General features: G+C 35.2%; 1 protein-coding gene across 1 annotated transcript in view; it reads right to left on the bottom strand.

Annotated features, from left to right (window-relative positions):
- Positions 1-14,392, bottom strand: part of LOC149783352 (uncharacterized) — a 101,994-nt gene that overhangs the window by 14,272 nt on the left and 73,330 nt on the right. The window contains exons 10-11 of the mRNA XM_089931556.1: positions 14,106-14,292; positions 3,687-3,822 (exon numbers count right to left, since the gene is read on the bottom strand). Of these exons, the coding sequence (XP_089787682.1) occupies positions 3,687-3,822; positions 14,106-14,292 (323 nt within the window). The remainder of the gene's footprint in view (positions 1-3,686; positions 3,823-14,105; positions 14,293-14,392) is intronic.

Below are 14,392 nucleotides of genomic sequence, written 5' to 3'. Positions count from 1 at the left end.
GCAGTGATCCGTAACGGAGAGCGCTTTAGACCACTTGGCCACTCGGGGCCCCCTATTAATAAGTGACTGATGACCCTAATAATACACAGAAATTAATAAGTTACTGATGATCCTAATAATGAATGAATATTAATAAGTGACTGATGACCCTAATAATGCATGGACATTAATGAGTGACTGATGATCCTAATAATGCATGGAAATTAATAAGTGACTGATGACCCTAATAATGCATGGAAATTAATAAGTGACTGACGACCCTAATAATGCATGGAAATTAATAAGTGACTGATGACCCTTATAATGCATGAATATTAATAAGTGACTGATGACCCTAATAATGCATGGAAATTAATAAGTGACTGATGATCCTAATAATGTATGAATATTAATAAGTGACTGATGACCCTAATAATGCATGGAAATTAATAAGTGACTGATGACCCTAATAATGCATGGAAATTAATAAGTGACTGATGACCCTAATAATGCATGGAAATTAATAAGTGACTGATGATCCTAATAATGCATGAATATTAATAAGTTACTGATGATCCTAATAATGCATGGAAATTAATAAGTGACTGGTGACCCTTATAATGCATGAATATTAATAAGTGACTGATGACCCTAATAATGCATGGAAATTAATAAGTGACTGATGATCCTAATAATGTATGAACATTAATAAGTGACTGATGACCCTAATAATGCATGGACATTAATGAGTGACTGATGATCCTAATAATGTATGAATATTAATAAGTGACTGATGACCCTAATAATGCATGGACATTAATGAGTGACTGATGATCCTAATAATGTATGAATATTAATAAGTGACTGATGACCCTAATAATGCATGGACATTAATGAGTGACTGATGATCCTAATAATGCATGGAAATTAATAAGTGACTGATGATCCTAATAATGTATGAATATTAATAAGTGACTGATGACCTTAATAATGCATGAATATTTATTAGTGACTACCCTAATAATACATGAATATTAATAAGTAACTACCCTAATAATGCAAGATTATTAAATAAGTGACTGATGACCCAAATAATGCATGAATATTAATAAGTGACTACCCTAATAATGCATGAATATTAATAAGTGACTGTTTAAAAAATGTCATATCACTACAATCTCTGCAGTGTGTCCGTTTATAGTGCATGAATATTAATAAGTGACTGATGACCCTAATAATGCATGGAAATTAATAAGTGACTGATGATCCTAATAATGCATGAATATTAATAAGTGACTAATGACCCTAATAATGCATGGAAATTAATAAGTGACTGATGACCATAATAATGCATGGAAATTAATAAGTGACTGATGACCCTAATAATGCATGGAAATTAAAAGGTGACTGATGACCCTTATAATGCATGAATATTAATAAGTGACTGATGACCCTTATAATGCATGAATATTAATAAGTGACTGATGACCCTAATAATGCATGGAAATTAATAAGTGACTGATGACCCTTATAATGCATGGAAATTAATAAGTGACTGATGACCCTTATAATGCATGGAAATTAATAAGTGACTGATGACCCTTATAATGCATGAATATTAATAAGTGACTGATGACCCTAATAATGCATGGAAATTAATAAGTGACTGATGACCCTAATAATGCATGGAAATTAATAAGTGACTGATGACCCTTATAATGCATGAATATTAATAAGTGACTGATGACCCTAATAATGCATGAATATTAATAAGTGACTAATGACCCTAATAATGCATGGAAATTAATAAGTGACTGATGACCCTTATAATGCATGGAAATTAATAAGTGACTGATGACCCTAATAATGCATGGAAATTAATAAGTGACTGATGACCCTTATAATGCATGGAAATTAATAAGTGACTGATGATCCTAAAAATGCATGAATATTAATAAGTGATTATCCGAATACTGCATGAATATTAATAACTGACAGTTGACCCTATTAATGCATGGAAATTAATAAGTGACACATGACCCTAATAATCCATGAATATTAATAATTGACAGACGACCCTAATAATGCATGACTATTATTAAGTGATGATCCTAATACTGCATGAATATTAATAATTGACTGATGACCCTAATAATGCATGGAAATTAATAAGTGACTGATGATCCTGATAATGCATGAATATTAATAAGTAACTAATGACCCTAATAATGCATGAATATTAATAAGTAACTAATGACCCTAATAATGCATGAATATTAATAAGTGACTAATGACCCTAATAATGCATGAATATTAATAAGTGACTGATGATCCTAATCATTCATGAATATTAATAAGTGACTGATGATCCTAATAATGCATGAATATTAATAACTGACAGTTGACCCTATTAATGCATGGAAATTAATAAGTGACACATGACCCTAATAATCCATGAATATTAATAATTGACAGACGACCCTAATAATGCATGACTATTATTAAGTGATGATCCTAATACTGCATGAATATTAATAAGTGACTGATGACCCTAATAATGCATGAATATTAATAAGTGACTAATGACCCTAATAATGCATGAATATTAATAAGTGACTGATGATCCTAATAATGCATGGAAATTAATAAGTGAGTGATGATCCTAATAATGCATGGAAATTAATAAGTGACTGATGATCCTAATAATGCATGAATATTAATAAGTGACTAATGACCCTAATAATGCATGGAAATTAATAATTGACTAATGACCCTAATAATGCATGAATATTAATAAGTGACTAATGACCCTAATAATACACAGAAATTAATAAGTGACTGATGACCCTAATAATGCATGGAAATTAATAAGTGACTAATGACCCTAATAATGCATGAATATTAATAAGTGACTGATGATCCTAATAATGCATGAATATTAATAAGTGACTGATGATCCTAATACTGCATGGAAATTAATAAGTGACTGATGATCCTAATAATGCATGAATATTAATAAGTGACTGATGACCCTAATAATGCATGAATATTAATAAGTGACTGACGATCCTAATAATGCATGGAAATTAATAAGTGACTGATGATCCTAATAATGCATGAATATTAAATAAGTTACTGATGACCCTAATAATGCATGAATATTAATAAGTGACTGACGATCCTAATAATGCATGAATATTAAATAAGTGACTGATGACCCTAATAATGCATGAATATTAATAAGTGACTGATGACCCTAATAATGCATGGAAACTGATCACAAAGAACAACTGCAAACAGAAACAAAAGACTGAAGAAAACACAAATATTAAATATTGACCACCATCACCTGGCCTCCATTAACCTGGGGCAGATCCAATAACAGCCAGTTTTGCAAGTTAAAACTAAAAGAAGAAACCTCAGTGGCAGGTTGGCTGAAAACCAAGTAATTACAGGTCTCATGAAACATTAACATGCTATGGTTATACCACACTGCAAGCAGCAGTGAATAAAAAAATGAACCATTTTATTAATCTCAAAATTCAAATCCCAAGGAGTGAATGACATATCAATCAATACAATGGGATTGATCTGCAATCCAGAAAAAAGGGATTCTATGAAACAATGTCTATTGCATGCAGTGAGTTCAACAGTGTATAAAGGCTTGTATTTCATTACAAGCTAATGAAAGTGAGATAAAATTTCACCTTTGTCTGTCAGTCTCATTTTCGCTGTAGAAAGAAAATGTCCTCATCTCCGGCTCTGGGGGTTGCAAAGAAAAACTGCATTTCTTATTTCCAACCAGACCAAAATCCACTGTGTAACCATGAAGATGTGCCACACCTATATAAACATAATGGAGAAATGATACACTAAGTTAGTTTTTGAGAGCAATGTGGGTCCTGTACATAAAATGAGAACATATCTTAGACCAGAGGTGGGCAAACTTCCAAGTGTAAGTGCCGCATACACAAATACACCTTGTCACGGGCCGCAAAGTTCATTAAGTAAAATAATTAATATTTGAAATAGCAAAAACAAAAGGTTCTTCTAAATAACATCATAATTAATTTTCAGTTGTTAATATGTTGTTAATATTTTAAAACTTAAACTTTAAAAGAAGCACATTTATTTGATAACAGAGTAACATAAACAAAGTCAGTGCAAACGATGACTTGTTCCTAGGCCACATCAAAACTCTTGGCAGGCCGCATGAAAGCCCTTGGCTGGCCGCATGCGGCCCGTGGACCGTAGTTTGCCCACCCATGTCTTAGACGATATATGTGTATGTAAAATACACATTCCCCTCCCAACAAAAGTAGAAAATATCCACCAAAAAAAACTAGTGTACTGTCTGTAGCATATTTTGCATATGTCTCATTCTACTAGTGTAACTTTGACAAAACAAATTGGGTGAAGATTCATATCCTGTTCAATAACTTGTATATTAATCCACTAAAAGCCACGGCAATGTAGCTTGGAACCAAAGGTTATCAGTCAACAGAAATAAAAAAATTGCTCCAGATATCTTCAACAATCAAACTGAAAAAGCTGACACAGGAAAACCTTTGGGAGTTCATGCCGACAACAATTTAGTCTGACCAGTCCAGTCTATACAATTTGAGGAAATACAACTGATAGCAATATTGAAATGAGTAACAAATTTGTAAACAAAAATGGACAGCATGAACCATACCAAATTTACCATCAGATAAACCATCCAGAAATTTATTCTTGAAATTGTAACAGCTCAAAATATGAATACAGATCAACCTATCTAAAGTCCATATTATTGTTCCACGTAAAGGATTGACTTTGTCCGCAATATTTCAATGACATGTTGAATTTGAATTCAGAAAACTAGTGCTAAGGACCTAAAGTCTGCTTTCATTGTAAATATTGAAGTACATGCAGTATATTTTATTACCTTCGCATGGAAATTAATGTGGAATAGAAACTGAGCCAAATGACGAACCAACAAGAGGTAATTAAAATATTTTAATTTATTTATAGCTGATCTAAGTCATTATTCTGTTTTATAAGAGTACTACTGATCAAAAACTCACTCTCTCTCTCTGGTCGGTTTGACTTTAAAACTCTTTCTCTGATCCTTTGGTCACTTTGATTTAACTTTTACCATCATTAAATGTCCAGAGACATCAAAAACATTGTGGGATGACACAAGTGAAAATCATCTATGCTCCTCTTTTCATAGATTTTCATCCGTATCTTGCTACGCTGGTCGAGAGAGAGAGAGAGAGAGAGGCTGTCTTTCAGACATTTTCATGTTTAGTTTTTTGGAACATTATAATAGGTTTAAGAAACAACAACAACAAAACATTAAATACATCACAGTATGTGGTGCACATTACCAAGAAATTTACCATATTATGTTGACATGGTTTGCAACTCTGTATAAGTGCACACATACCCTTATGACAAACCATATTTTTGTAGGGTACTTGGTTTAAGTTCAATTTCAAGGTTTTCATACAACACAAATTCATTTTCTCTCTCATTCCAGATTTCTGCATATTTTTTTCTCCATTATGCATGAAAGGGGAGGGTGAAAACAGAAAACAGAAAGGATGAAACTGTGTACCATTCTAAATTCATTTAGAAAATGGGGATTATAAAAAAATTATCATTATTTTCATATATCACTAATGATTAATTTGTGGAAATTGATCATTGATCTAGATTCAATAGCACACAGTTGCAAGAATGTTTATATATGCGTATTATTGCACCATGGGTGGATCACAATTTGATATAACAAAAGTACTGGTATATCAGTTTGCTTTATACCAAATTCCCAAATCACCCCATGGCAAGCAAATAACCTACTGAATATTCCAAAAGCATCTAAATGGCATGTAAACAACCTACTGAAAAATCACAAATTACCTAATGGCATGCAAACAAACTATTGAAAATTCCCAAATTACCTAAATTGTATGCAAAAAACCTACTGAAAAATTCATTAAAATTGAGTCAGATTATCTGCATAGGAATCATATTATGCTTACTAAATATTTCATTGGACTTTGTAAAAATATAGTTTATAATTAACTGTGATAACAAGGTTTTTAACAGACAAAGTCTGTCCCCAAGAAGTACTTGAGATCCTGGCACAGTCTATGCGTATAGGCAGTATATGAGATCCTGACACAGTCTATGTGTACAAATAGTACATGAGACCCTGATACAGTCTATGTTCACAATAAGTACATGAAATCCTGACACATGCGATGTCTACAAGCAGTACATGAGATCCTGACAGTCTATGTCTACAAGCAGTATATGAGACCCTGACACATTTTATGCCTACAAGCAGTACATGAGACCCTGACATAGTCTATGTCTACAAGCAGTACATAATATCCTGACACAGCCCATGTCCAGATGCAGTAAATGAGACCTTGACTCAGTCCATATCCATAAGCAGTACATGAGACTCTAACAGTCTCTGACCAGAAGCAGTACATGAGACTCTGACGCAGTCTCTGTCCAGAAGCAGTACATGAGACCTTGACACAGTCTCTGTCCGGAAGCAGTACATGAGACTCTGACAGTCTCTGACCAGAAGCAGTACATGGGAACCCGACACAGTCTCTGTCCAGAAGCAGTACATGAGACCCTGACACAGTCTCTATCCAGAAGCAGTACATGAAGCTCTGACAAAGTCTATGTCTACAAAATACATGCCAACCACACATGAGGTATAAGCATAACTACTGATATTAAAAGTGTCAAAGAAAGTGTAATTTGCATGTAAAAAGTGTAATCTATATAGTACCTGACATAATTACAGCATGTATGAAAAAGATACTTTTATTTTTGCTAACCCGGTTCTGCAGCTGGTCAAAATTATTGTCACAAAGGGCAATATCCATATGGATTAGAACAAAAATACAAAGACAAAATATACTGAACAATTATTTATATTCAGTACTCACTTTAACTAGTCTACACATGTAACTTCCGCTGAATGATCGTGAATTGGAATTTTGCAATGAGCATGATCATGTGCTTCGAGTGCTGTATTACATTACTCTCATATTCTTCTTTTAAAGTTTGTAAAGCAGCATTGATTTGTCCTTTCTTTTTATCTGACATGTTTTGAAGTTTGAAAAAATCCATCTGCTTTAACATTTTCCATCATATAACATCCCCAACTCACTCTGTAAAGTCTTTTGTTTAACATCTGGCACCATCTTGTTTAAAAGAATAGACTGGTCTGCTATCTAACTATCTTATCAGTATAATGAATCTGTGAGAAAAGGTTTGCATTTGAAGACAAAAAGATGTTTTCTTGGAAATGAGTCATAAACAGGTACATGAGACCCTGACAAATAAGTAAAGTATTCTTATTATATTCTTATGCAGCAGTCATCATGTTTAAGTTGTTGTTGTTGTTGTAGGGTTTAACACCATTTTTCAGCACACGATAGGCTATACATGGCGACGAGTATTAATGGTGGAGGAAGAACCCGGAAAAACCCCAGAAAGAACCACCGACCCACGAGAAGCTACTGGCAAGCTTTCTCACTTACCCACATTGGCTGAATCCTAGACTCGAACCCACGCAGACAGAGGTGAGATGGCAGTGATCCGTAACAGAGATCGCTTTAGACCACTCGGCCACTCAGGGCCCCCATCATGTTTAAGAATATTCTCAAACTTATAGAAGTGAATTAAAGAGATGTTAATAAAAATTACAAAAACAACTTGTTATTGCTTTATTTACTTTTTATTGCTTAATGTAGCAACACAGCATAACCCATATACTGGCAAACATAAAACGTAAGTTGGTGAAAAAGTTCTAATGATCATACCAATAGCTTAATGGTTGGCATGTAGGCTACAAGCAGACCCTGACTCATTCTATGTCCACAAGCAGTACATTATACCCTAACTCATTCTATGTCCACAAGGAGTACATTATACCCTAACTCAGTCCATGTCCACAAGCAGTACATTATACCCTGACACAGTCTATGTCCACAAGCAGTACATTATACCCTGACACAGTCCATGTCCACAAGCAGTACATTATACCCTGACACAGTCCATGTCCACAAGCAGTACATTATACCCTAACTCAGTCCATGTCCACAAGCAGTACATTATACCTTGATTCAGTCTATGTCCACAAGCAGTACATTATACCTTGACTCAGTCTATGTCCACAAGCAGTACAATATACCCTGACACAGTCCATGTCCACAAGCAGTACATAGCAGTACATTATACCCTAACTCAGTCCATGTCCACAAGCAGTACATTATACCTTGACTCAGTCTATGTCCACAAGCAGTACATTATACCCTGACACAGTCCATGTCCACAAGCAGTACATTATACCCTGACTCAGTCTACGTCCACAAGCAGTACATTATATCCTGACACAGTCCATGTCCACAAGCAGTACATTATACCCTGACTCAGTCTATGTCCACAAGCAGTACATTATACCCTGACACAGTCTATGTCCACAAGCAGTACATTATACCCTGACACAGTCCATGTCCACAAGCAGTACATTATACCCTGACTCAGTCTATGTCCACAAGCAGTACATAATACCCTGACACAGTCCATTTCCACAAGCAGTACATTATACCCTGACACAGTCTGTGTCCACAAGCAGTACATTATACCCTAACTCAGTCCATGTCCACAAACAGTATGCGAGACCGGGACACAGTTCATGTCAAGAAGCAGTATATAATACCCTGACAAAGTCCAAGTCCACAAGCAGTACGTGAGACCCGGAAACAGTTCATGTCCACAAGCAGTACATTATACCCTGACTCAGTGTATAAGCAGACCCTGACTCAGTCCATGTCCACAAGCAGTACACAAGGCCCTGACACAGTCTATATCCACAAGCAGACCCTGACATAGTACATGTCCAGAAGTAATACACAAGGCCCTGACAGTCTATATCCACAAGCAGACCCTGACTCAGTCCATGCCCACAAGCAGTACACAAGGTCCTGACACAGTCTATATCCCCAAGCAGACCCTGACTCAGTCCATGTCCACAAGCAGTACACAAGGTCCTGACACAGTCTATATCCACAAGCAGACCCTGACTCAGTCCATGTCCACAAGCAGTACACAAGACCCTGACACAGTCTATATCCACAAGCAGACCCTGACATAGTATATGTCCAGAAGTAATACACAAGGCTCTGACACAGTCTATATCCACAAGCAGACCCTGACTCAGTCCATGTCCACAAGCAGTACACAAGGCCCTGACACAGCCTAAATCTACAAGCAGACCCTGACACAGTACATGTCCAGAAGTAATACACAAGGTCCTGACACAGTCTATATCCACAAGCAGACCCTGACTTAGTCCATGTCCACAAGCAGTACACAAGACCCTGACACAGTCTATATCCACAAGCAGACCCTGACTCAGTCTATGTCCACAAGCAGTACACAAGGTCCTGATACAGTCTATATCCACAAGCAGACCCTGACTCAGTCCATGTCCACAAGCAGTACACAAGGTCCTGACACAGTTTATATCCACAAGCTGACCCTGACTCAGTCCATGTCCACAAGACCCTGACACAGTCTATATCCACAAGCAGACCTTGACATAGTATATGTCCACAAGCAGCAGATGAGCTAGTGATTTTGCTTAATTCAGTACAATTACATTAAAATGTTACAACATTCTTATCATGTTCTCACCTATAATGTTTTACACATGTTCGCTACTACTATTTGCATGAATCCTGTATGCACTCATCCTTGAAGTCTTGTACATATTTTATTGTAGAAGTAGATCAATTGTCAAATTTTTAACAGCATTTGTTTTCTAAAGACACCTCATCTTGTAAAATGTGTGAATATTTGTACAAATGTATTTGAAGAAAGCCTAATGAATGATTGGTAAGTTGACCAAATGAGCTTCTTCTTTATACAAGTCATTATTATTAGTATTACTACTGTATTTTCCGGCCTACAAGTCGATGCGGAGTACAAGTTGAATTGACCAATTTTGTAAATTTTCCATCCTTTGTCCATATATGTCAATTCGGAGTATAAGACAAGGCCAGGTCGATAACTTGGCTTTGTATTTTATACTAGTAACTTCCGGTTGCATGAATATTGATGGTATCGTTGTATGATATTCCATATTACCGGCAATCGTGAAATTGCATTACCGATGCTAACATGCTTGTGATTTTACTTCTGAACTGCTATATTTTGTTATCAATTGACACAGCTGAATAAACAGTCCATGCTTGTTTTATTATAACTGAAGGCACATCCATGTTGTAGTTCATTTTATTACCTGTAGTTACGAATGTAACTTATACAAACTTGTCACTTTCTATCGTAAGTTTGAAAGTCACGGACTCCGTTAAATTGATTCGTATATATATATATATATATATATATATATATACATATACTATTTTTTAAGTGTTTGTTCTGTTTGGACTTGGATATAATTAACATTTTATTACTAATCTATTCAATGCTATACCCCACTATTATCTTTGTTGGCGAGTTCAAATACAAAGTAATGGGTATGATCTCTTGTCCTTATAACAAATTTTGTATGGACAATGACTTCAATAAAATGTTGACAGATTTTCATTTCCCTAAAAAAAACCTCATTTCCCTACTGGCAGCCTCGCTGATTTGACCTATTCTGTCAATTCTTGCCCTCAATCTGGTTTCAATTATAGCCAAAGCGCTAAGCATGTTTAATTACCATGTAAATAACACTGCATAGCCATGTGGTTGTTGTAACAATGTACATCGTAATTAAAACAAGAATGAATTGTTGATTTAGAGGTGTTTATTGATAATGGAATATAGTAGGCTTGTAATACATGAGGATTATCACAATCGTCCGGTAACTCAAAATACCGTCTTTTTTCTCTTTGCAAAAGCTACAAATAAAAACCGCCCTGAATAAAAGAACGATCTTGTACAAGGACAATTTTTTCATCTCTCACTCTTTCTCTCTCATGCGCACACACACAAGCATGCGCGCGCTCACAATATATCTGATTTTAGTTTAGTTTAAACCATATTTGTTTTAATTATGACATTCATTGCAACAAGAGCCATGTGGCTGTGCATGCTATGATTATTCCTTCCAGCTGAAACCAGTCTTGAGTGCAAGATTCAACAGATGAGAACTTTACAAGTTCCAGCTTAAAAGCCGCTGTGTAAGACTTGCATGATTTGACGGGAGGCATTGTGAGATAAGTTGTATGATTTGTACGGGGATATTTATACGAATGATTATGACTGAAAAGATTGATCAAAATATACCGAACTCATTAAAATGTGCCCGTACTATAGCAATGAAAACAATGCCCATGACTAAATTCATTATTTACATCTAGAGAAGGGAGTGGGCATCATTTCCTGTTGTACTTAATCCCATTGATATTAAAAATGGGTAGCGCAATTGATGCGGATTAATGATAAAGAACAATGGGGTACCAGCAATATGGTAACTAGTATCGGTAGCTAAAGCCAATATCAAGGTCTAAACAATTGCGGCAACTGGCTTTGATTGTTGTTGGAAACCAAAGACCAATTTATCAAAAACCGGTATAATCAAAGAGAGACACCGAATCATCAGCTGGTTAAGAATGAATATAGGTTAAGTGTTGACATTACAATTTGCTTTAAACTGAATTGCGAAACTAAAAATCATGGATCACTGATGATCTATTAGTACTGGTAGTCCATCTATATATCTGATTTTAGTGTAGTTTAAACCTAATTTATTTGAGAAACTTTGTCAAATACAATTAGAAACATATGATTTGGGGGATTCAGTAGAATGCATGATCTACATTATTTTATAAATAATCATAGATCGCTCAAGTTAATATGGATTACATCCCTTTGTAGGCTCAATTGGATCAATCAAAAAGCTATGCCGGTAATTGCTCACGTGTGTCCAACATTATCCTGGAAAATCAAATATTAATGGACCAGTTATTTCATATCTTTTTTTTAGGAACAAACAATATGCTTTGAATTAGTACAGTACACTACAGAGTATAGACCGTAAGTGTGCTAAGCGGCCCGGTGAAGTTTTTACCGGTATGGTAAATTGTTTTCTTTTATTTTATGTTTGAGAAATAAGAAAAAACATGCAGAATGCAAAATAAATAATGACAAAACTTACAAATATAAATGCAGTCATATTAGTTTATGACAATTTATTGACATAGTAATTTAACATGAATTTATACTTCTATGTGACCTGTTTTCGATTATGCCGATTATAGAGCAATGTCAATAGCATACCGGATACTGTAATCCATATATAAGTCGACGCAATTTCAATGACACAATCCATATATAAGTCGATTCGGAGTATAAGACGAAGATCGAACTTTCAAGTCAAAAAGTATCGACTTATATGCCGGAAAATATGGTAGTACAAGAAACTCTGACACAATGTTCACAAAGAATACACAAGACCCTGACAGTCTATATCCACATGATGTACATGAGACCCTGACACTATCTATATCCACAAGCAGACCCTGACACAGTCTTGTCTACAAGCAGTACATGAGACCCTGGCAGTCTATTCCACAAAAAATATATAAGACTGCGACAAAGTCTATATCATCAAGCAGGCCTTGATGCAGTCAATGTCCACAAGCAGTACATGAGACCCTGACACAATGTCCACAAACAATGCATGAAACACTTACAGTCTATATCCAAAAGCATACCTTGACACAGTCAAGCAGTAAATGAAACTCTGACACAGTCTATGTGTACAGGCAGTAAATGAGACCCTGACACAGTCTATGTGTACAGGCAGTACATGAGACTCTAACACAGCCTATATGTACAAGCAGCAAATGAGACCCTGACACAGTGTATGTGTACAGGCAGTAAATGAGACCCTGACACAATCTATGTGTACAGGCAGTAAATGAGACCCTGACACAGTCTATATGTACAAGCAGTAAATGAGACCCTGACACATTCTATGTGTACAGGCAGTAAATGAGACCCTGACACAGTCTGTGTACAGGCAGTAAATGAGACCCTGACATAGTCTATGTGTACAAGCAGTAAATGAGACCCTGACACAGTCTATGTGTACAGGCAGTACATAAGAACCTGACACAGTCTATATCTACAAGCAGGACATAAGACTCTGCCAACATAAGGCCAGCTGTTCAAATACATCTTCTGCAGCATACTTAGAGTACACATTAAAAGACATATGCACAGACTTATAACATTATTCCTAAGTCAAATATCATCAATTTGGGATTTGTTGCTTGCCTAAAAGTTCTTAAGAATTGAAATGTAATCCCACTTAACTACAGATATGAATATACATCAAGGGTGCACAACCTTTTTGGCCAAGGGCCAGAGTGTATTTTCTACAACCACTCTCGGGCCACAAACACTAATTTCTTTAGCATAATTACTGTTCATGGGCCAGATTTCTGTGTAATTTTAATTTGATCTGAGGGCTGGACAGAACACGTTTGTGGGCCAGATCTAGCCTGTGGGCTGGGGGATGTGAACCCCTGGTCTACATCGTAACTACAAACCAATACCTATACATTAGAAATAACATCAAACAAATACTATAGAAATAACACCAAAGGAAAACCTACCTATACAATAGAAATAACACCAAAGGAATACATATGTATTAGAAATAACATCAAAAGAATACCTCTACATTAGAAATAACATCAAAAGAATACCTCTACATCAGAAATAGCATCAAATGAATATCTATTAGAAATAACATCAAATAATACTTATACATTAGCTATGTCAAAAGAATACCTATACATTAGAAATAACATCAAAGAATACCTATACATTAGAAATAACATCAAAGAATACCTATACATTAGAAATAACATCAAAGAATACCTATACATTAGAAATAACATCAAAGAATACCTATACATTAGAAATAACATCAAAGAATACCTATACATTAGAAATAACATCAAAGAATACCTATACATTAGAAATAACATCAAAGAAAACCTATACATTAGAAATAACATCAAAGAATACCTATATATTAGATATAATATAAAAATAATACCTATATATCTGATTTGTGTACTTACCCCGAGCTTCTGTAGAACTTAAGGTTTTGTAAAAGTAAATGCAAGCATCCTTAAGAACACTGTATCGTTTGATCCAGTGTCGACTTGATCTACCAAGCTTGTAAAGCCATCCGGAGCAATCTGGTTGACGAATGTCAAGAGCTGGTAACTGTACGTTTATACTTGTAACATCGAGCCAGGAATCTTTCTGATGAGCAGAAGCATTTAATAATATTAATAATAATAATAATCATAACAATCATATCAACAATAATAATAGTGATAATAATAACATACCCTTGTTTTTA

The sequence above is a fragment of the Sinohyriopsis cumingii genome, chromosome 14 (genome assembly GCF_028554795.1).
Source record: "Sinohyriopsis cumingii isolate HCF-2022 chromosome 14, ASM2855479v2, whole genome shotgun sequence".
In the NCBI taxonomy this organism is placed as follows: domain Eukaryota; kingdom Metazoa; phylum Mollusca; class Bivalvia; order Unionida; family Unionidae; genus Sinohyriopsis; species Sinohyriopsis cumingii.
This window is presented reverse-complemented; position numbering and strand designations above follow the sequence as displayed.